General features: G+C 35.4%; 1 protein-coding gene across 9 annotated transcripts in view; it reads left to right on the forward strand.

Annotated features, from left to right (window-relative positions):
- The window catches only part of CCDC88A (coiled-coil domain containing 88A), a 141,109-nt gene that overhangs the window by 28,298 nt on the left and 89,728 nt on the right, over positions 1 to 23,083 (forward strand). For all 9 annotated transcript variants that reach the window (XM_058684065.1, XM_058684066.1, XM_058684069.1 and 6 more), the window contains exons 3-5: positions 5,394 to 5,502; positions 19,403 to 19,472; positions 21,682 to 21,740. In XM_058684065.1, coding sequence (XP_058540048.1) covers positions 5,394 to 5,502; positions 19,403 to 19,472; positions 21,682 to 21,740 — 238 coding nt within the window. The remainder of the gene's footprint in view (positions 1 to 5,393; positions 5,503 to 19,402; positions 19,473 to 21,681; positions 21,741 to 23,083) is intronic.

Here is a 23,083-nt window from a genome sequence, read left to right on the forward strand (position 1 = left end):
TGCCAAGGGGTCAGCACCTCTAATCCCCATGTTGTTCAAGGGTCCACTGTATTTATAATAGCTTTTTAAAAGTCCTTATCTCTCATGATCTTCTTATGATCTCTTTCATTTCTGGGTCTGTTTCTATTGACTCTTTCCATTTTTCTTTCCTGGTCATGAATCATTTTTTTTCCTTTTCTGCATATCTAGTAATTTTTGATTGTAGAGAGGACATTTTGATCATTATATTATGGAGTATCTGGATCTTATCCTTTAAGGAGTGATGAATTTTATTTTGGCAGATTGTCATGTTGCTTGTAATCATCTTGATCCTTTCAAGGCTTATTTATAAGCTTTGTTGGGGAGGTTCTGGAATAGCTTTTACTTAACTGCTAGCTTTTTTTTTTTAAGTCTATTTATTTATTTAGAGAGAGACAGACAGCACAAGTGGGGAGTGGACATAGAGAGAGGGAGAGAGTGAGAATCCCAAGCAGGCTCCATGCTGCCAGCACAGAGCCCAATGTGGGTCTTGAACCCACAAAACCATGAGATCACAAACTGTGCTGAAAGCAAGAGTCGGATGCCCAACCAACTGAGCCACCCAAGTACCCCTAGATTAGTCCTACTTCTAAGACATTTTTCTGAGGTCTTTACTAAATGTTGTGGATGTTTATTCAAGATTCCTTTTTCACTCTGGCTGATCAGAACTTGAATTTCTCCCTGCACTTGGTGAACTTTGGTTGTTACTTAGTTTGCAGCATTCCTGTGGTTGTCCTCTGCTCAGTCTTGTGGAATTTAGGGTACACAGGCAAACTTAGTATTTAGCGAAAATCTCAAGGGCATATATTTGGAGCTTTCTTGTGTATTAGGGTAGTTCCCTTGTCTCTAGTATTATTTTCTGAAAATTTTAGTTACTTAAGTTTCCTTGAAGTCTAAGCTCTGTGTCCTTAGGTTTGGTGTGACTTGGGCTACACCTCCTGATACCTCATTCTGTAAAGTGCCTCACTACTGTTCTATCCTATTTGATATTCAGCTTATTTTGGTTGTATTATTTTCTCATCTAGTGTTGTGAACAATTCCACTGAATATGGTTGAACTGGCCCAGTGTTGGAGATTGACAGTGTGAGTTTGGTCACATGACAAAGGATCAATATGTTGGGAGTGCTGGCAAGATAATAGTTGAAATAAAGCAGTAATTCTCAGAATATGGTTTGAGGATCCTCTCAGGGGTTCCATAGGTTCTCCTATGGAGAGAATTATTGCTTTATTTCAGAGTACATATCTTGGTAAGGCTAAATTTTCTTCATGTATGTCAATCAAAATACCACAAACAATAGATGAATGCAGAAGATGAGCAAGCCTGCTTTTTAAATTTAAAATAGATGTTAAAGAGATGTGCAAACCAAGAATCATAAAATACTTAGGAATAAACCTAACCAAAGAGGTAAAAGATCTGTATGCTGAGAACTATAGAAAGCTTATGAAAGAAATTGAAGAAGACACAAAAAAATGGAAAAACATCCATGCTCATGGATTAGAAGAATAAATATTGTTAAAATGTCGATGCTACCCAAAGCAATCTATACATTTCAGTGCAATCCCAATCAAAATAACACCAGCATTCTTCACAGAGCTAGAACAAACAATTCTAAAATTTGTATGGAACCACAAAAGACCCTGAATAGCCAAAGTAATGAAAATCAAAGCTGGGGCCATCACAATCCCAGACGTTAGCCTGTACTACAAAGTTGTAATCATCAAGACAGTATGGTATTTTCACAAAAACAGACACAGAGACCAATGAAATAGAGAAGAGAGCCTAGAACTGGACCCACACATGTATGGCCAACTAATCTTCGACAAAGCAGGAAAGAGTATCCAATGGAAAAAAAGACAGTCTCTTTAGCAAAACTGGTGCTGGAAGAACTGGACAGCAACATGCAGAAGAATGAAAGTGGACCACTTTCTTGTACCATACACAAAAATAAATTCAAAGTGGATGACAGACATAAATATGTGACATCAAAATCCTAGAGGAGAAAACAGGCAACAACCTTTTTGACCTTGGTTGCAGCAACTTCTTACTTCACACATCTCCCAAGGCAAGGGAAATAAAAGCAAAAATGAACTGTTGGGACCTCCTCAAGATTAAAAGCTTCTACACAGCAAAGGGAACAATCAACAAAACTAAAAGGCAACCAATGGAACGAGAGAAGATATTTGCAAACAACATATTGGATAAAGGGTTAGTATGCAAAATCTATAAAGAACTTACCAAACTCAACACCTGAAGAACAAATAATCCAGTGAAGAAATGGGCAGAAAGTATGAATAGACACTTTACCAAAGAAGGCATCCAAATGGCTAACAGACACATGAAAGATGCTCAATCAACATCACTCATCATCAGGGAAATAGAAATCAAAACCACATTGAGATACCACCTCACACCAGTCAGAGTGGCTAAAATTAACTCAGGAAACAACAGATGTTGGCAAGGATGTGGGAAAGGAGAACCCTCTTGCACTGTTGGTAGGAATGCAAACTGGTGCCCCATTGTGGAAAACAGTGTGGAGGGTCCTCAAAAACTTAAAAATGGAATTTCCCTATGACCCAGCAATAGCACTACTAGGAATTTATCTAAAAGATATAGGAGTGCTGATTTATAGGGGGCACATGTACCCCAATGTTTATAGCAGCCCTGTCAACAATAGCCAAATGATGGAAAGAACCCAAATGTCCATCAACTGATGAATGGATAAAGAAGATGTGGTTTATATATACAATGGAATACCACTTGGCAGTGAAAAAGAATGAAATCTCGCCGTTTGCAATAATGTGGATGAAACTAGAGGGCATTTAATACTACATGCAATAAGTCAGTCAAAGACAAGATATCATATGTTTTCATTCATATGTGGAATTTGAGAAACTTTACAGAAGACCACTGGGGAAGGGAAAGAAAAAAAATAGTTACTGAGAGGGAGGCAAACGATAAGAAACTCTTAAATGCAGAGGACAAACAGAAGGTTGATGGGGGCGGGGGAAATGGGTGATGGGCATTGAGGAGGGCATTTGTTGGGATGAGCCCTGGGTGTTGTATGTACGTGATGAATCATGGGAATCTACTCCCAAAGCCAAGAGTACACTGTATACACTGTGTGTTAGCTAACTTGACAATAAGTTATATAAAAAAATAAAGAGATGTGTAAAAATAGTAAAACAATGCTATTCTCATTAATTTTTTTGTTTGATATTTTTAAGTGTGTAATTTATTATTTTTAAAAATGACTTAATAAGTAACTGTGATATCTTCTCAGTTTTAATTTCTGTTACAGTAAATATAGCCCATGAAAACAAAAGTTGTTGAGAGCCTAAAAGTTTGAGAATTACCAAAATATAGCACCGTAGAGTCTAATCTGTCTGGGGAAAGAATTGAAGGCATTAGGATTGTAATGGACTGGGTACAAAAGGGAAGGATTAAGGAATGAGAGGTTTCTATTCAGTTCCTATTCTCTGTTGTATAGCTATCAATTTCTTCTCTGCATTTTTGTGTGGAGGTACTGCATTTAAAGTCATAATCATAGGATAGTACTCTGTCCCAATAACTGCTTAGGTTCCTGCTTTATGATATGCATTCAGCCCTTGCATAGGGAGTCCTGATTTATTGTCTGCCATTTCACTTTGCAATGTCTTTATCCAGCCTGACCTCTTTGCCCTAATGAGGAACTAGCTCTTACCTGCTTATGTTCTGGCATGGATTTACTCTTCTGTTCTAGTGCCACCACTTGAATTTCCTATTCTTAAAAAAGAATATAAGTATTTGTCTGTTTGTCTTATTACACTTAGCATAACGCCCTCAAGGTCCATTTGACTGTTGCAGGTGGCAGAATTTCTTTTCTCATGGATGAGTAATAATTTTAATACATATATAAGGTGTGTGTGTCTCACATCTTCTTTATGCATTTATCTGTTGATGGACAGTTTGTTTTCCTGTGTTGGCTATTGTAAATAATACTGTAGTGAACATGCAGATACCTTTTTGAGATTCTGTTTTCATTTCCTTTGGCATATGTATTGAGAAGTGGAGTTGCTGATTATATGGTAGTTCTATGTTTAATTTTTCATGAACCTCTATGGTGGTTGCAACAATTTACATTCCTAACAACACGAGAGTTCCCTTTCTGCCACATCCTTGCCAAAACACTTGTTATCACTTACATTTTTGATGTAACCATTTTAACAGACATGAGGTGATTCTTAATTATGGTTTTGATTTGTGTTTTTTTGATTACTGATGTTGAGTACCTTTTCATGTACCTATTAGCCATTTGTAGGTCTTTTTTAGAAAAAATGTCTATTCAGTTTCTCTGCCCATTTTAAAATCAGATTGTTTCATTTTTTGTTGTATGAGCTTTTTATGTATTTTGAATATTAACCCCCCTTATCAGATATATGATTTGAAAAATACTTTCTCCCATTCCATAAGTTGACTTTTCATTTCGTTGATGGTTTCCTTTGCTGTGCAGAAGCTTTTTGGTTTTATATAGTCACACTTGTATATTTTTACTTATATTGCCTTTTTTTTGGTTGTGATTGAATTTCTCATTCTTAACCATGGTCTAACTTTTTTTTTTTCAGTTTCTGCTACTTCAGAATCCTTCAACCATTTGCTTTCATTGAATCTGTATAGTTGACCTAAGATTAAAGTATTAACCTGTGTCATAACTGCATTCTTTAACTTCTGTGGAACAGTGGCTGCTCACATATAGTCCCCATTATCTATTGAGGAGATACACCATTTCTTGGTTATTAGCTCATATTTTATAATCTTGATTTATTTATTTTTTATTTAAGAATTTTTTTAATATTTGTTTATTTTTGAGAGACACAAAGAGAGAGAGAGACAGAGCATGAGCAAGGAAGGGACAGAAAGAGTGGAAGACAAAGATTTCTAAGCAGGCCCCAGCCTCTGAGCTGTCAGCACAGAGCCTGATGCAGGTCTCAGACTCATGCACTGTGAGATCATGACCTGAGCCAAAGTCGGATGCTTAATTGACTGAGCCACCCAGGCGTCCCACAGTCTTGATTTAAATAGATGTATTTTGGGTGATGGAAATAAATATATTTGAAAGAAAGAAGAGGTTATTCATCCCAGGAAGATGGAGAAACAAAATGAGAATGAAGAGAAATATCTAACTTATGTTTCAAATTTATTTTGCCATTGTCTTAGAAATATCAGATGCATTTATATTAATTAGAAGCACAAAACACATCATCTGTCCTTTGGATCATCTCTGTTAATGCAGATGGATACACATTTTTTAATGTGGTTATTTTCAGTCACCTATAGGTTAATACATGTATTTGAGTATAATTTTAGTTTAAAGCATTTTTTTTTTAATTTCTTACAGCAATCCTAAATCGGAGAGTCAGAGAGTAAATAAAAAGGTCAACAATGATGCATCACTTAGAATTCATAATCTATCCATTTTGGTGAGACAGATAAAATTTTATTACCAGGTAAGTGGTCCTTTTTCTTCATTTAGTATTATAATTAATGTTTATGTATTCATATTTTTTGTATAATAACAAAAGGTATTATTTACCTAGAATATACTAAACGCTAATTATTATGTGTCAGATACTGGTTTATTTGCTGGAGATAGAGTAGAATTGACATAATCCATTTCTTAGGCAATATTAAAGATACAAGCAAACACTTCATATTACCTAATTTTAAAAATAATTATTGTACTTTATGAAATTTTAAAACCAGTTCCCAGTTTCTGAGAGCTTGCATAGTGCAACACTTTGTTAGGCTACTAGATTTATGCCTTTGAAAAGTGTACTGTTTATTGTCCTTGTTTAAACTTAAATTAGATACATAGTTCGTGGTTTAAATATGAGCATTTTTCAGGCTATCAGTACACCTCTACAAATCACCATAGGTGCATTACACAAATTTTGGTATGTTGTATTCTTTAAAATATTTATTTTTTGCATTTTCTCGTTTTGTGATTTCTTTTTCCACTTGAGGTATTTAGAAATACGCCTTTAGATTTCTGAACATAGGGTATTTTTCAAGCACTCTTTTTTGGTTTTGGTTTTTGGTCAAAGAAAATGGCTTTTGTGATACTGATTCTTTGACATTTGTTAATAATTACTTGGCTTGGCCAATTATGTTGTCACATTTTATTAAAGTTTGATGTGTGCTTCAGAAAGATAGGTATTCTCCAGTTTTTTGGGTGCAGAGTCAGAGCAAGCTTGTTAATTGCATTTTTCAAACTTCCATAGCCTGATTAATTTTGTCTTTTGATCTATCAGTTATTGAGAAAGATGAGTTGGAATCTCCTATTATGATGATAGATGTGTCAAGTTTTCCTTTATACAGTTGAAAGCTCTATGATTGAATGCAAATGAGTTTTAAATGTTTAAATTATTATGGCGAATTATACCATTTGTAAGTGTTTCCTCATATTTTTTTCTACTGGTGTAAATGTTTTTTATCCTACTTCTTTTTTTTTTATAGGCCACTCTTGAAATTACACCTTCCATTCTTACCTAGCAAAAAAAAGGCCAAAATTACTTGGTATTTTTACTCTTTTATGTAATAGTTCCATGATGTTAGAGTGCTTTAACTCCATTTATTTCCCTTTATGATCTTTAAGCTGTTCTTGTCTTGTGTTTTCTTTTTTAAAAACCCCATAAATTAGATACTGAAAGTATTAAAACCCCATAAATTAAAAAACCCTATAAATTAGATACTGAAAGTAGGGTTAAATAAATAGATTCAGTGTTCCTTTAGATAAAACTATGTGTTTTCCTCCCCCTACCCCCCCCACAGTGGTTTTCTTTTGTACCTCAGAATTCTATTTGGTATTATTTTCTTCACTTGATCTTAGCCAAAAGGCCGAGAAGCGATTCTATTTGGTATTATTTTCTTACTGAAGTATATCTTTAAATATTTATTTAAAGAGGGCTTGTTGATGGTAAAGTTTCTCAATGTTTTATTTGTCCAAGAATGCCTTTATTTTACCCTTGTTCTTCAAAGATCATTTTAGTGGGTATGCAATTCTTTAACAATTACTTTTCTCTCAGTGTTTTACAGATTTTATTCTTCTATTTCGGGATTCCTTTCAGTTCTAGAGATGTCAGCTGTTAGTCTAACTTTTGTTCCTAGGTTAAACTTTATCTCCTGGTTGCTAATATTGTCTCTTCTCATGTCTCTTTCCTTTTATATTAGCCTGATATCCTTCAGGTATTTCTATTACATGTTTATTAGTTTCTTACTCTATCCCCCATGTTCATTAAATTTTCTTTTACCTTATCAGTCTTGTACTGTATTCTGAGTATTTTTTTCAGGACTATCTCTCCAGTTTGCTAATTTTGCCTTTCATATGTGTCAGATGTTCTGTTTAACCCACTGATTAACTTTTGATTCAGTAATTACATCCTTCCTTTGTAGAAGTTCTGTTTGATTCTTTATATCTTTGCCTTTTCATGTTGTTATTAATCATTCTTTTAATTCCTTTATTTCTTCAGAAATTAAAAAAATTTTCTATTTTAGATTTTATGCCTGATAATTCCAAAATCTGAAGTCAGATCCGTGGGGATCTGAACCTGCATTTTGTTTTCAGTTTGCTGTTTCTTATGGTGGTGGTGACAGCAGGGGCAATGGTGTGTGTGTGTGTGTGTGTGCGCGCGCGCACGTGTGTGGTGTGTGTGTGTAATTGTGACCTTATTTTGGGTGGGAGGGGACTTGTCTGTGGGAATACTTTGTGTCTGGGCCAAAGATGTATTGTTCCAGGGAGAATTTGTTTTATTTGTGCAACCATTCCAGAACCATTTTATTTTAAGCAGCTCTATACTTAGAAGCAATACTTGTATACTATACAAACTAGAAAAGATGACAAAATCCAAAATACTTCTAATGCCTGGAGAGTACCTCTATTAGTGCCTGAATATGTGGATTTCCGAATCTCTTTCTCTACATTTGTGTGTATGTAAATTATGTGTTTCCATTTTTTTTTTAAGCTGGTGCTACATTATTGCAAATCCTTAGGGAAATAACCCTCCTCAGTCTCTACCAAAGGCCAAGAAAAATAGCTTCTTTCTTGTCTTCCTTTGTAGGGTTCAGGCTTTTGTTTTGTTTTGTTTTATCTTTTAACTGAGGATTATCTTTTTATTTTCTTTTGAGCTCAGTCATTTTAAAAGAAATTTTTAAAAATTATCTAGCATTTTTGGATTCCTTCCTTCCTTTCTAATATCTAGTACTCCTTGTCAGAAATAAGTCTGTGCTAGATTTTTTTATAAACTTTTGTTTATTATTTGCCAATATTCCAGCTGTCATTTTCCTTCAGTTGATATGAGTAAGTTAGGTTTTATGATACATCTGTCTTGTCTTTTAATGTTGTTTGATATCAGTATTTTCAGTTATGAAACAAATGACTAGATTAAGTGATACAGTGGCTTATTTTGACAGTCTTCAGTTTTGTTCTTTAAAACAATGCTGTGGGACACCTGGGTGGCTCAGTTGGTTAAGCGTCTGACTTCAGCTCAGGTCATGATCTCACAGTCTGTGAGTTCGAGCCCCACATCGGGCTCTGTGCTGGCAGCTCAGAGCCTGGAGCCTGCTTCTCATTCTGTGCCTCCCTCTCTCTCTGCCTCTCCCCAACTCATGCTCTCTCTTTCAAAAATAAAACTTGAAAAAAAATTTAAAAAAACAGTGCTGGAATTTTGGTTTTACACTATCTTTAGAGAGATGAAAGTTTGCCTTAACTTTCAATGAGACTCCTTGGAAGGCAAAGGCATTTCTGCATCAGAATCTTAAATCAGTTGTCAGTGCAACCTAATTCTGTATTGTATACCACTCTTTTTATTTTCTAAACAGCTTTATTTAGATGTACTTCATATACCGTATAATTAACCCATTAAAAATGTCCAATTCAGAGGTTTTTAGTATATTTAGAATAACCAATTTTAGAATAGCTTTGTCACTCCAGAAAGAAACCCTATATCTAAAAGCAGTTACTCCTATTTTCCCTGTCCTGCACACACATTTACCACCACCACCACCACCACCACTACCACCACCACCACTCCAGCATTAGGCATTTGCTAAAATCTATTTTTGTCTCTGTATATTTGCCTATTCTGGACATTTCATAAAAATGGAATTGTACACTATGTGGTCTTTTGTTACTGACTTCTTTTACCTAGCATAATGATTTCGAGGTTCATTCATATTGTAGCATGAAGTAGTATTTCTTATTAAACTACTGCTGTCTTGTTCTTTGTCTTCCTCCTGCCTAAAGCGAAGTGTTGAAATTACCTTTTTATTAATCATGTTAATCTAACGATGTTGTAGTCACCAAGAAATTTGGGGAAGATAGAATTGTGAAATCCATCAGTTCAATAGTTTAAATAAGTGGTCCTCAGTGGAGGGTGCTTTTATCCCCCGGGGGACATTTGGCAGTAATTAGAGACATTTTTGGTTCTTACACCTAGGAATACTACTAGCGTTTAGTGGGTAGAAGCCAGGAATGCAGCTAAGTGTCTTATAGTGCACAGCACAGTTTCCCAAAACTAATTATCCAGCCCAAAATGTTAATAGTGCCAGAATTGAAAAGCCCAAATGTTTATCATGCCTGGTGATTTTATTACTAGTATTTTGACTTGTGTTGAGTTGACACCATTTTTTTAGACACATCTGTAATATTTCATTAACATTTGCTGGATGACCACTTACATATTCTTTTCTTTTTATTAATCTGTTTGAATACCAATGGACTAACTTAGGGTTAGACATGAATGAATATCTTAACATTTTTGTCAGTGTTGTTTCAGATACTTAAAACACAAAATATTACTGAAGATTGAAATTCTCCTTGTATTACTCCCTTCTGTTTTTCCTGTAGAGGCAGTTTACCAAACTATTTCTGCCATCAACCCAGTGCTTCATATTCTTAGATAAAATGTTTCCAAGACACTTCTAAACTTTTTTTTAAATGCTTATTTACCTTGAGAAAGAGATGGAGAGCAAGCAGGGAAGGGGCAGAGAGAGAGGGAGACAGAGAATCCCAAACTCCATGCTGTCAGCGCAGAGCCTGATGCGGGGCTTGATCCCATGATCCATAAGATCATGTCTTGAACCAAGATCAGGAGTTGGACACTTAACTGACGGAGCCACACAGGCACCCCCAGGACAGTTCTAAAGTATCTTCAGGAATAGATCAACTGTCTTATTTGCACAATTAATTGATTTGCTGATTTTTTTCCCCTCATATATGTAACCAAGACACACATGGCCTGGTTTAATATAAGACAGATTTCAAGTTAAAGTCTAAATCAGTGCAGTTTTTGTCACCTGTTAAGTTACCTGTCTTTTGGAAAAATCAAAAATTTCCCTGAAATCTATTAAAACTACTAAAATTATTTATTTATATCTCATATGCTCCTCAGAAAAAGTATTGAGGTAAAATATTGTCACACATTATGGTGGGTCTGTTTCACAAAAGGAAAATGAATTTGGGTATGCTAAAATCCATAAATGTGGTCTCCAAATTTTTTTTAATGGGTTGGTAGGAATCAGGGTCATCTTGTAGAAATGGTTCCCAGGGAGAAAAGAAGATTGACAGAATACCCTGAAATGATTATTAGTGGAAGGAATTATTTCATTGAATCTTTTTAGTAATGATAGGTAAACTTAAGTGTCAGTATTACTCCTTTTTTTCATTTTAATGATTTGGAATATGTACAAGCTCAGTAAGAATTACAGTGTCATTCAGATTTCCTCTCTTTTCTGCTACATGTTATTGAATGCTAAGGCATTGGGGCTACAGTGGTGAACACAACAAACCATGTCCCTCATCTCATGGAACTTAGCGGTTTTATTAGAGGGATAATAGACAAGTAAATGACTAAATAAAATACTTTTGATTGTGATAAATAAGTACAATGAGGGAGTAATAATAAGAGGTCTTGAGAGAAATAACTGGTAAGAATAGATTGTGAGAAGTTCATTGAAAATGCACTTCTTCATGTTTAGTGGCAGTTAGACCTTTTCAGATAATCACTTGATCCATATATGGCAAGTATTTTTGTCTTGCAAATATTTGAAATTTTCTTTTTTTTAAAAATTTTTTTTTCAACGTTTTTTATTTATTTTTGGGACAGAGAGAGACAGAGCATGAACGGGGGAGGGACAGAGAGAGAGGGAGACACAGAATCGGAAACAGGCTCCAGGCTCCGAGCCATCAGCCCAGAGCCTGACGTGGGGCTCGAACTCACGGACCGCGAGATCGTGACCTGGCTGAAGTCGGACGCTTAACCGACTGCGCCACCCAGGCGCCCCAATATTTGAAATTTTCAAGTCAGAAATAAGTAAGCTATAACTATCATGTAAAATTACCTAGGCCCTTTGAATTTTTAAAAAGTGTTATTTTTATTCCTGTGAATGAATAGTGAATTTGATTATCAGAGACACAGTTTGCTAGTAAAATCTTAGTCCATTTTTATAATTCTGTCAGCAGCAGTGTTTGTCTTGACTACTGTGCCTGCATTTTAAATAAGTACTGAATGAAGCAATGTGGTTCCTCAACTACCACTAAAATAATAAGCTGAATCATTTGAGGCTCAGAAAAAAAAGAATACTATTAGGAAATTTAAATTTATTGGGACGTTTTTGTATGGTTAATGTCGTTAATACTAAAAAGAAATGGTCTGGTACCATTAATCTAGTTGCCAGAGAAAGGTGGTACTTATTAAGGTTTTTGTTTAATATGTGTTATAATAGCCAATATTTGGATTATTAATAAAATATAGTAGCCAAGGAAATGAGACTCTTTGTTTTTTATACAACACATACTTGATATCATATTTTTGACATTTTGGTCAGATGTTCTTCCCTTTTTTTTAAACAAGTTAAAAAAATTTTTTTTGTTAATGTTTATTTTGGAGAGAGAGACAGAGAGCATGAGCGGGGGAGGGGCAGAGAGAGGGAGACACAGAATTTACATCAGGCTCCAGGCTCCAAGCTGTCAGCATAGAGCTGATGCAGGGCTCGAACCCACAAACTGCAAGATCATGACATGAGCCAAAGTTGGCCACCCAACAGCTAAGCCACCAAGGTGCCCGAAATGTCTTTCCTTTTAATGCCATTCATTTACTTTTTTTTTTATAGACTACTAAAATGTAAAATGTCTTAATTCTTTTCACTAGTAACACAGATAAAAGTATAAATACAAATATTATAAATGTAATTATGTTTGAATTTTTAAAATAGATCATAAGTCTTATTTTTTGAATATTTTTTATGTTTATTCATTAAAAAAATTTTTTTTAATGTTTTATTTATTTTTGACAGAGCATGAGCGGGGAGGGGCAGAGAGAGAGGGAGACAGAATCCGAAGCAGGCTCCAGCCTCTGAGCTGTCAGCACAGAGCCTGACACGGGACTTGAACCCATGAACTGTGAAATCATGACCTGAGCCAAAGTCAGACACTTAACTGACTGAGCCACCTCGGTGCCCCTATATCATCAGTCTTAGAGAAGAGACTTATATTTTAGAAATCTTTGAAACTTATGTTTAGTACTATAGTAATGTGCAGTTTTAGTAACAGCATTTTGCTCAGTGTGTAATTCAGGAAAGGGATATGAGCCCAGACCTTTGCCAGAAGTATTGTTTAACTTCTTATTGTGAAAGTAGTTTCTGGATAACTTCTAGGAAGAAGGAGAAGCCTAGTTTAAGTTATCTTTTTTTTCTTAAATGAGCTTAGATACATTTTTAAAGTTTATTTATTTTGAGAAAGAGAGAGTATGCACAAGCACAAGTGGGGTGGGGAAGAGAGAGAGGAAGAGAGAACCCCAAGCAGGCTCAATGCTGTTAGTACAGAGCCCAGCGTTGGGCTCAATCTCACAAAACACGAGATCATGACCTGGACTGAAATCAAGAGTTGGACACTTAACTGACGGAACCACCCAGGTACCCCGTAGTTTAAGTTATCTTTAAAGATTAACTAAATACTGTCTGTGTTGGCACAAACATGAAATAGCCTTTCTTACAGTGTTTTAGCAATATGAACTTTAATTCATGGAAGCTTGTGTGTATATCAATAAAGCTTTTAGATGGTCAACTAAAAATGTAGGTAATATACCATTTTTTATAGAAAAACTGTAAGTCAACAAAAAGTACTAGGAATAAAATTACTTGTACCTATCAGAGCACCTTTACTGTTATTTTCCTTTTAATGTAATCTGACAGTTCTTTCTTTTTTTCTTTTAATTTTCTTTTTTATTTTTTTCAACTTTTTTTTTTTTCCAACGTTTTTTTTTTTTTTTTTGGGACAGAGAGAGACAGAGCATGAATGGGGAAGGGGCAGAGAGAGAGGGAGACACACAGAATTGGAAACAGGCTCCAGGCTCCGAGCCATCAGCCCAGAGCCTGACGCGGGGCTCGAACTCACAGACCGCGAGATTGTGACCTGGCTGAAGTCGGACGCTTAACCGACTGCGCCACCCAGGCGCCCCTAATTTTCTTTTTTATTTTTTAAAATTTGTATCCAAATTAGTTAGCATATAGTGCAACAGTGATTTCAGGAGTAGATTCCTTAGTGCCCCTTACCCATTTACCCCATCCTCCCTCCCACAACCCCTCCAGTAACCCCCAGTTTGTTCTCCATATTTATGAGTCTCTTCTGTTTTGTCCCCCTCCCTGTTTTTATATTATTTTTGTTTCCCTTCCTTTATGTTCATCTGTTTTGTCTCTTAAAGTCCTCATATGAGTGAAGTCATATGATTTTTGTCTTTCTCTGACTAATTTCACTTAGCATAATACCCTCCAGTTCCATCCACGTAGTTGCAAATTTTGCCAGTTCATTCTTGTTTGGTCTTTTTCTTTTATTAAGTATTGGTGTTCTCCAGGCTGTTTTCATACCAGGATAGAATTTCTCCCTGTTCTCTGAAACAACACAATCTCCAGTACGCCTTCTCATTCCCTGCTTTATTTTTATACTTAGCACTTATCATCAAAATCACTTACTTATTTTCTGTCTACCCCATGAGAGCACAGATTTTTGTTTGTTTACTGCTGTATTTCCATTTTCTAGAACAATGTCTGGGAGATAATAAACACACAGTAAATATTTGTTGAATGAATAACTGCTCTGGTTTTCTCAATTCTTTCAGTTATATTGCTAAAATTCTTTCTCTATACATTTTTTATGTTTCTTAACCACTTTTTTTAAAAAAATTCACATTTATTTATTTTTGAGAGACAGAGCATGAGTGAGGGAGGAAGAGAGAGAGGGAGACACAGAATCTGAAACAGGCTCCAGGTTCTGAGCTGTCAGCACAGAGCCCAATATGGGGCCCAAACCCACGAACCATAAGATCATGACCTGAGCCGAAGTCAGACAGTTAACCAACTGAGCCACCCAGGTGCCCCTTTTCTTGCCACTTTTCTAACAAAGTGAAGTACCTTCACTAATTCATATACGTATGTATTATCATCCTTAACTCTTCAATTAATCTGTTCCTCCTACTTAAAGTCATATTTATCTTGGGCTCAAATATGTATTATTTTTCCATTTCTTTAGCACTTTAATAATGAACATCTTTAGAACTAGGTGATGTTTGGGAAATCTGGGGATGATATTTAATAGAGTTTCAACAGTAGCAATCAGGTTTTTTAGTCTCTGATATCTTTTATGTTTTATTTATTTTTCAATGTTACTTGTAAGATTAGAATAGGGAAATAGGAATTTTTACAAATCTTCTGGATGCATAGAGTCAAATAGAGGTTTTAGAATAATTGGATTTTTAAAATTTGTGTAGTTTTTATCTGCCTTGCCTAATATTATCACTTTCAGACATAACTAAATTAATACTTGGAAATAACGTAAAAGATTTTTTTCCCATTAACTAGTATTTCATAACGACCACTAAAAAAAAACCAAACTTTATACTTTTGTTTTATTTCCTGCCCTTCCCAACAAAAGTCACATACACAGTAAGTCATGGAGCTGACATTTAAGCCTAGACATTCAGATTGTACTCTACCAGAGTATGCTGTACTAGGTATCAGATTCTGCTACACTAAAGTACATTTTCAGACACATGGAGTTAAGTTTGAATATAGCAGTTTTTTGTAGCAATTGCATCATCGAACTACTAGAGTTGCATAGCATAAAAGTCAAACACATTAGGTTATTGATGATACCATACAATGAAAGGATCAATGAGATTGCTTTTATCTTTTTGAACAGAGTTAGCATGAGGCATGGGATAACAGAGTAGGCAGGAGTGGGGAGCCAGCTGAGGAAGAGGGTGGAGGAATGAGGTTGTGGACATATTGAAGATTACTATTGGTCTGGACAGTTTCCTTATAACATTATACCAACATGGAATGTTACATGGCAAAACAATATAATAAATTACCTTGAAAATCTAAGTTGATGTTTTCTGGTATGATTTACCAGTTTTCACACATGTTATCACAAAACAAGTGGTATAAATGAGAATTATCCTTTATCTTGAAACTGAGGTAAAGGTTTTTTCCTAATAATTCAGAATCTCTTAAAATTTCATACCTCTTTAATAATACTGAATTTGAATGTTCTTTGTTCTTAGACTATCTCTGCTAAATGGGATAGAGACAGAACAGTGATTGCTTTTTTTTATGCATCTCATTTTTATGATTTCTTTTCAATATATGTACAGGTAGTCTTTTTTTTTTAATGTTTATTATTTACTTTTGAGAGAGATAGAGCATGAGTGGGGGAGGGGCAGAGAAAGGGAGACAGAATCTGAAGCAGGCTCCAGGCTCTGAGCTGTTAGCACAGACCCCAGTGTGGGACTTGAACCCATGAACTGTGAGATCATGACCTGAGCTGAAGTCGGACGCTCAACTGACTGAACCCCCCAGGCACTCTTTATAACATTCAGCCATCTCCAGGAATATGGCCGCCTCCCCAGTTATTCAAGGCTTCATCGTGGATTGAAGAGGCAGAGGAGAGAATAGGTGAATTAGAAAATAAAATTATGGAAAAAGAGGAAGCTGAGAAAAAGATTAAAAAATCCAGGAGTACGAGGGGAGAATTAGAGAACTAAGTGATGCAATCAAACAGAACAATATCTGTGTCAGGAATTCCAGAAGAAGAAGAAGAGAGAGAAAGGGGCTGAAGGTGTACTTGAACAAATCATAGCTGAGAACTTCCCTGATCTGGGGAAGGAAACAGGCATTGAAATCCAAGAGGCACAGAGAACTCCCTTTAGACATAACTTGAATTGATCTTCTGCATGACATATCATAATGAAATTGGCAAAATACAAGGATAAAGAGAGAATTCTGAAAGCACCTAGGGATAGGTGGGCCTTAACATACAAAGGTAGACCCATAAGGGTAGTAGCAGACCTGTCTACTGAAACTTGGCAGGCCAGAAAGGAATGGCAGGAAATCTTCAATGTGATGAACAGAAAAAAATATACAGCCAAGAATCCTTTATCCAGCAAGTCTGTCATTCAGAATAGAAGGAGAGATAAAGGTTTTCCCAAACAAACAAAAACTGGAGGAATTCGTCCACTAAACCAGCCCTACAAGAGATCCTAAGGGGGATTTTGTGAGTGAAATGTTGCAAGGACCACAAAGTACCAGAGACACCACTACAAGCATGAAACCTACAGATATCACAATGACTCTAAATCCATATCTTTCAATAATAACACTGAATGTAAATGGACTAATTGCTCCAACCAAAAGACATAAGGTATCAGAATGGATAAAAAGACAAGACCCATCTATTTGCTGTCTACAAGAGACTCATCTTAGACCTGAGGATGCCTTCAGATTGAAAGTGAGGGGATGGAAAACTGTCTATCATGCTACTGGAAATGAAAAGAAAGCTGGAGTAGCCATACTTACATCAGACTAACTAGACTTTAAATTAAAGGTTGTAACAAGAGATGAAGAAGGGCATTATATAAGAATTATAGGGTGTATACATCAGGAAGAGCTAACAATTATAAATGTCTATGCACCAAATTTGGGATCCCCCAAATATATAAAACAGTTAATCACAAACATAAGCAACCTTATTGATAAGAATTGATAAGTCTCCTGGTAATTGCAGGAGACTTTAATACTTCACTTACAACAATGGATAGAATATCTAGACAGAGAATAAATAAAGAAACAAGGGCCCTGAATGATATATTGGATCAGATGGACTTGACAGATATATTTAGAATTCTGCATCCCACAGCAACAGAATATACTTTCTTCTCGAGTGCACATGGAACATTCTCCAAGATCACATACTGGGTCACAAAACAGCCCTTACGTAGTATAAAAGAATTGAGATCATGCCATGCACACTTTCAGACCACAATGCTATGAAACTTGAAATCAAGCACAGGAAAAAGTCTGGAAAACCTCCAAAAGCATGAAGGTTAAAGAACATCCTACTAAAGAATGAATGGGTCAACTAGGCAATTAGAGAAGAAATTAAAAAGTATATGGAGACAAATGAAAATGAAAATACAACAGTATGTCCATGTAGTCTTGATAATTTTGCGTCAAGGCAAGGAAACAAAGAATGATTCTTTAGGTCCATTTAGCTGTTACATACTTAGCTAATAGCATATTCTGTCCTGAGGTAACTTGCTTTGAACTGGAAATTTTATTTATTAAATAACCAGACTCAGTCTTTGGAGTAAGTGATTTTAGCACTTCTTGACACTTACTCTTAATTATTTATCTGACATGATACACATAGTGAGTGTATACTTTTTCTTTAAATGTGTGCATGCTTTGGGGCACCTGGGTGGCTCAGTCATGCATCCAGCTTCAGCGTAGGTCATGATATCATAGTTCTGGGTTTGAGCCCCGTGTTGGGTTCTGCACTGACAGGAAGGAACTTGTTTGGGATTCTCTCTCTGCCCTTCACCCACTCACGTGTATGTTCGTGCTCTCTCTCTCTCAAAAATAAATAAACATTAAAAAAAATAACATGTATCCATGTTTTGGTAATAGTTTTTTAAAGAGCCAGTATATATAACACTGAAGAAAATGTTTTGAGTCTTTCTAATACATACCTATAAGGAATTATAGATAAAAGATGAATTCTAATGAACCTCTGGTACATGTTACACACTGGCTATGGGAAAATGCTTTATGGGATCTAGAATTACACATCTTTAAAAAGCAATGCAAGTTAAATTTTCATGATATTTGCTGCCTCATCATAGTATTAAGTAAAGAGTGATTCAGAAGGAATTAAACACTTTTAAAAATGTATTCCTCAGTAACTGGTTATGTCTGAATATATAGTGAAAGCCAAATTATAAGGGCATTCACAATTGTTTCTATAATTTTGCATAGATTGAGCAATATCACGGGACAACATTGAGCAATATCATGGGACACCTGTCGTCCTGTAGTCTTAATTCATTGCAGACCCTTTGTAGCATGTCATTATTAGTGATAGTAATGACAGACACATTGTGTTCCTTCATCTCCTCAAAACAAGGATAATAAAAATGGAAGATGCATAGTTGATGTATTAACTAAAATGAGTAATTTGAAAGCATTCAATTCTTCTGAATCATCCCGTAGTATCAGAATGTGTATATATTCTTGTCACGGACAATTTGAGAGAAATCGAACTAAAACATCTATTGTAGATAGAGGGGAGATGTAATGATTCACTGAGGAAGAGCTCACTTGCATGAAATGATCTTAAGACACAATTTTTAATGAAGTAACTAGTGTCCTTAATTTTTTTAATGTTTATTTGTTTTTGAGAGAGAGAGAGACTGAGCATGAGTGGGGGAGGGGCAAAGAGAGAGGGAGACACAGAATCCGAAGCAGGCTCCAGCCTCTGAGCTATCAGCACAGAGCCTGACATGGGGCTCAAACTCAAAAACCGTGAGATCATGACCTGAGTGGAAGTCGGACATTCAACTGACTGAGCCACCCAGGTGCTCCATAATTTCCTTAATTTTAATAGAGGTTTTTAATTCCCTTAAAGAGAAGTAACAAAAGACCAAAAAGAGTAATCATGCTTGGTCTTTTATTGAGGAATATTATTTAATCATCTTTAAATCATCATCTAATACCTAAAACTCAGATTTCCAAATAGTCAATATTAGACCTGTTCACTTGGACACTTATTTTGTAGATATTTGATATGTTATTAAGTCTGGCTGATACTATAATTTTAGTTACTTAATTCATTAACTTAAAGTTACAAAAAGTTTAAGATCTTAGAAGTCTTTTTAAGACCTTGGGTAAGTTTTTTCACCTTTTTGAAAGGTTTTTATTTGTAGTATAGCATATCCATAGAGAAGTGCACAAATCATAAGTTACAGCTTATTGACTAATCAGCATTACCTGTATAACAACCATTGGGGTATCTTTTTACAGGAGACTTTGCAGCAATTGATCATGATGTCATTGCCAAATGTCTTAATCATTGGCAAAAATCCTTTTTCTGGTAAGTATTAAAATTAGTATAATGTGATAGTCTTAACTTTGCATAATGCTATAATGCTTATCAAGATCTTGCTTATTTATATGAATACAATGGCTCTAGGTAAAATCAGAGGTGATATTCCATTTTATAAAGAGGCAATAAGCTTAGAATATTTGTAATGTGTAGGACGGAACAGACATTCATTTTACGTAAAGGCCAGTGTTGTTTTAACTCTACCACATTGATACTTTCCTGTAATGATTTTTAGTATCTCATTATAAACAATATAGAACATGATTAAAGGAACATAACCTTAGAAAAGAAGTGATTTTGAAATAATTTCTAGGTTTGTATTCATACATCTGCTATCATTGCCAGAGCTGTTTGAATCTTAAGATTTTAGTGATTGATGTTGTAGTTTAAATTAAACTACTTCTAAATAGAAAGATGAGAAGCAGTTTTCTTAGGTCATTTAAATTATTTTTCTCAGAAATTTCTGCCCTTTGCCAGGTTTTAAATGTGACCTGTTCAGAGTTTTAATTTTTGAACAACTAGGGAAATTAGCAACTACTAACAAATTCAACAATGGACTTACTTTTTCAGGCTATCTGTAATCCAACTCCAAGTATATCTTCTCCAAACCCCACCCTCCATTCTCATTCAAAACACAAATAAAGCTGAAATAAAAACTAAAATCAAGCAACTGCTTTTCCTGAGGAAATTACCACTTAGGTGAGGTGAATCAGTTTAGACGGTCTTTAGAGATATTCTGGGATGTTTGACTATACAAATTAAAAAATGAAAAAAAATTATATGTGAAATGGAATTATTTTCAGTTTCACATGCATTTAGTAATTACCTACCAAATTATAAAGACCAGGAATATAAAGAAAATGGTCTGTACTCTGCAGAATCTTGTGTTTTGGTGAGAGATGCACAGATGACTGGGAAACCATGTAATAATTAATACAAAATAGAGCTCTGTAAAAGTATTAAGGCATATGAAATATGGAGCCGTTATTCTTTTTTTTTTTAATTTTTTTTTTTTTTCAACATTTTTTATTTATTTTTGGGACAGAGAGAGACAGAGCATGAACGGGGGAGGGGCAGAGAGAGAGGGAGACACAGAATCGGAAACAGGCTCCAGGCTCCGAGCCATCGGCCCAGAGCCTGACGCGGGGCTCGAACTCACGGACCGCGAGATCGTGACCTGGCTGAAGTCGGACGCTTAACCGACTGCGCCACCCAGGCGCCCCTGGAGCCGTTATTCTTATAGTTGGCAAATAAAAGAGGGTTGGGGACCACTGGTGGCTGGTTTGGTCAGGGAAGACTACACAGAGATGTTAGAGTGGTGTCTAGGATCATGATTTGTAAGTAGCTCACTAGAGGGATGGTGTAGGGAAGAAAGACAAGCAGAGAGAGTAACAGAAGTGAAGGCAGAGGAGTGTAGATGTGTATATATTTGGGGAACGGTGATCAGGTGTGGCTAAGAAAATAGTTTGTTTCCTGGAGAGTAGGAGGAAATGTTTGAAAAGAAGTTTTGGACTTTATTATGGACAGATTGGCCTGATAGTGAAATTCTGCCCAAAGAAATGACTTTTTTTTTTTTGTCAGATATATATGTTTTGAGAAAATCTGAATTGAGTGCTGTTGCACAGCAAATGTACTATCCAGTTCTGTTACAGACCATTAATTTTATCCAGTTTATTATAAATGTTCATTTTTACCAGCCTGGCTGTAACATTTAAGGTTTGGATTCTCATGAGTCTACACAGTGTAAAGCCATTTAAATTTTATAGGTAGATGGATCATATATGTGTTTTAGAAAGAGAACATTAATAGACCTAAAAAGAAGCCAGACTTATGAGGAACCATTTTGACTGAATTTATGGCATGCCCCTATATCAGCTGTTCTTCATTTGGTATACTGGTGTGGTATAATAATTTATGGAAAACTAGTGGATTTATAATTAGCACACTTTATTGGATAGAGCATTGAAGCCCATTTTGTCTATACTGTAACCCTTCAAAATGGACATCCTTGGTCATTTCTTCTGCTGTTACCACACTGTGCACACAGAGCTGCTTTTTTGAATTCTTCACTGTACTTGCAGACTTAATCCTTGGGTCAAGTTGCTGTGAATAGTAACTTAACAATGAATTCTACCAATGTAAGAAAGAGAGTGGAACTAAAGTGAAATTTAGTACTTAGCAATCATTTTTATTTCAGAACAAGGCACAGAAGAAGTTAAAAAGTTGCTTTTACTTTTACTGGGTTGTGCAGTTCAGGTAAGTTAAAATATTTCTTCATATTTTCATTTTAATAACTTCTTTATATATTTTTTCAGGCTGTAGTTTTTGAAAGACTTAAAGATGGGCTATTGCTTTTCAAAGGCTACATTAGGAACTTTTAAATAACTATAAACTAAGGACATTTTGAAGGAAAACACTCTGTTACTTCATTTCAAACTTTAGTTATATTATCAGCTAGCTGTATCATTTAAAAAGTGTGTATATTTTTTTAATTCTGAGGCTTCTAGTAACCCCAGGTTTTTCAAATTTTCTTAGAGGTACTCTTAAAAACTTTTCCCAAATATCCTTATGATTTATGTGTTTATGTATGTGTGCTACAGAAGAGAAAGGATTAGCAACAGAAAGAGGCAGAAATTATGAAAAACGTTATTTAGGAGTCTGGGTTATTATATTGCCCTTTTGATAACTGATTATAAATAAGAGCAGGCTGTGGCTTATTGAAAGCCTACTTTCTTTCAGGTATGATTCTTTATATAGGTTTTCTTGTAATTTCTTTTTTCACATGAGAGGTTGGTATTTAGGTCAGGTGATATGTAAGTTCTCCTAATGAAGACATTTGTGAGAGTAGGAAAAGAGAACTGTTAGCAATTACGGTGGAACTGCATATGTAAACTGGGACTGTACCTGACAAACCAAGATGGTTGCTCTAGATTCGTATTTCCAACAGGCCAGAGAGTTAAGATTAAGCTCTTGTCTGACTTCAAAATGTATTTCTCTATGCTGATTTTTCCTTAAATCAGCCATTTTTTTGGATGAGTGATTACAGTGTTAAACTATCTCAGTTATTTGTGGAATGAATTTATTTGTAAACAAATAAATATTGTGACCGTGAGTAAGTTTTTACATACATATGCCAGAAATTATATATCCAAGAGAGTGTGGTTTTTAGAGCTGATTGCTTGGGAGCTATATACTTATACATCGCATGTTATTTAAGTTTCATGCTGTGTAATATACAGGTGTTTACTTTATAATTGTCTAAATATTAAGCAAATACAGTGTTTATAGTCATTGCTATTCTAATTTGGTCATCAAATCCTAAATTAGAAACACAGCCTTAATTATTTACAGCTTTAAATACTTTCTTTGCTTTTAAAAATACCCACTACTGGGGCACCTGGGTGGCTCAGTTGGGTAAGCGTCCGACTTCAGCTCAGGTCATGATCTCATGGTTTGTGAGTTCAAGCCCTGCATCGGGCTTTGTGCTGAGAGCTCAGGGCCTGGACCCTGCTTCGGATTCTGTGTCTCCCTTTCTCTCTGCCCCTCCCCTGCTTACACTCTGTGCATTCCTCTCTCAAAATAAATAAACATTAAAAATT

This window comes from Neofelis nebulosa, chromosome 9 (genome assembly GCF_028018385.1).
Source record: "Neofelis nebulosa isolate mNeoNeb1 chromosome 9, mNeoNeb1.pri, whole genome shotgun sequence".
NCBI lineage: Eukaryota > Metazoa > Chordata > Mammalia > Carnivora > Felidae > Neofelis > Neofelis nebulosa.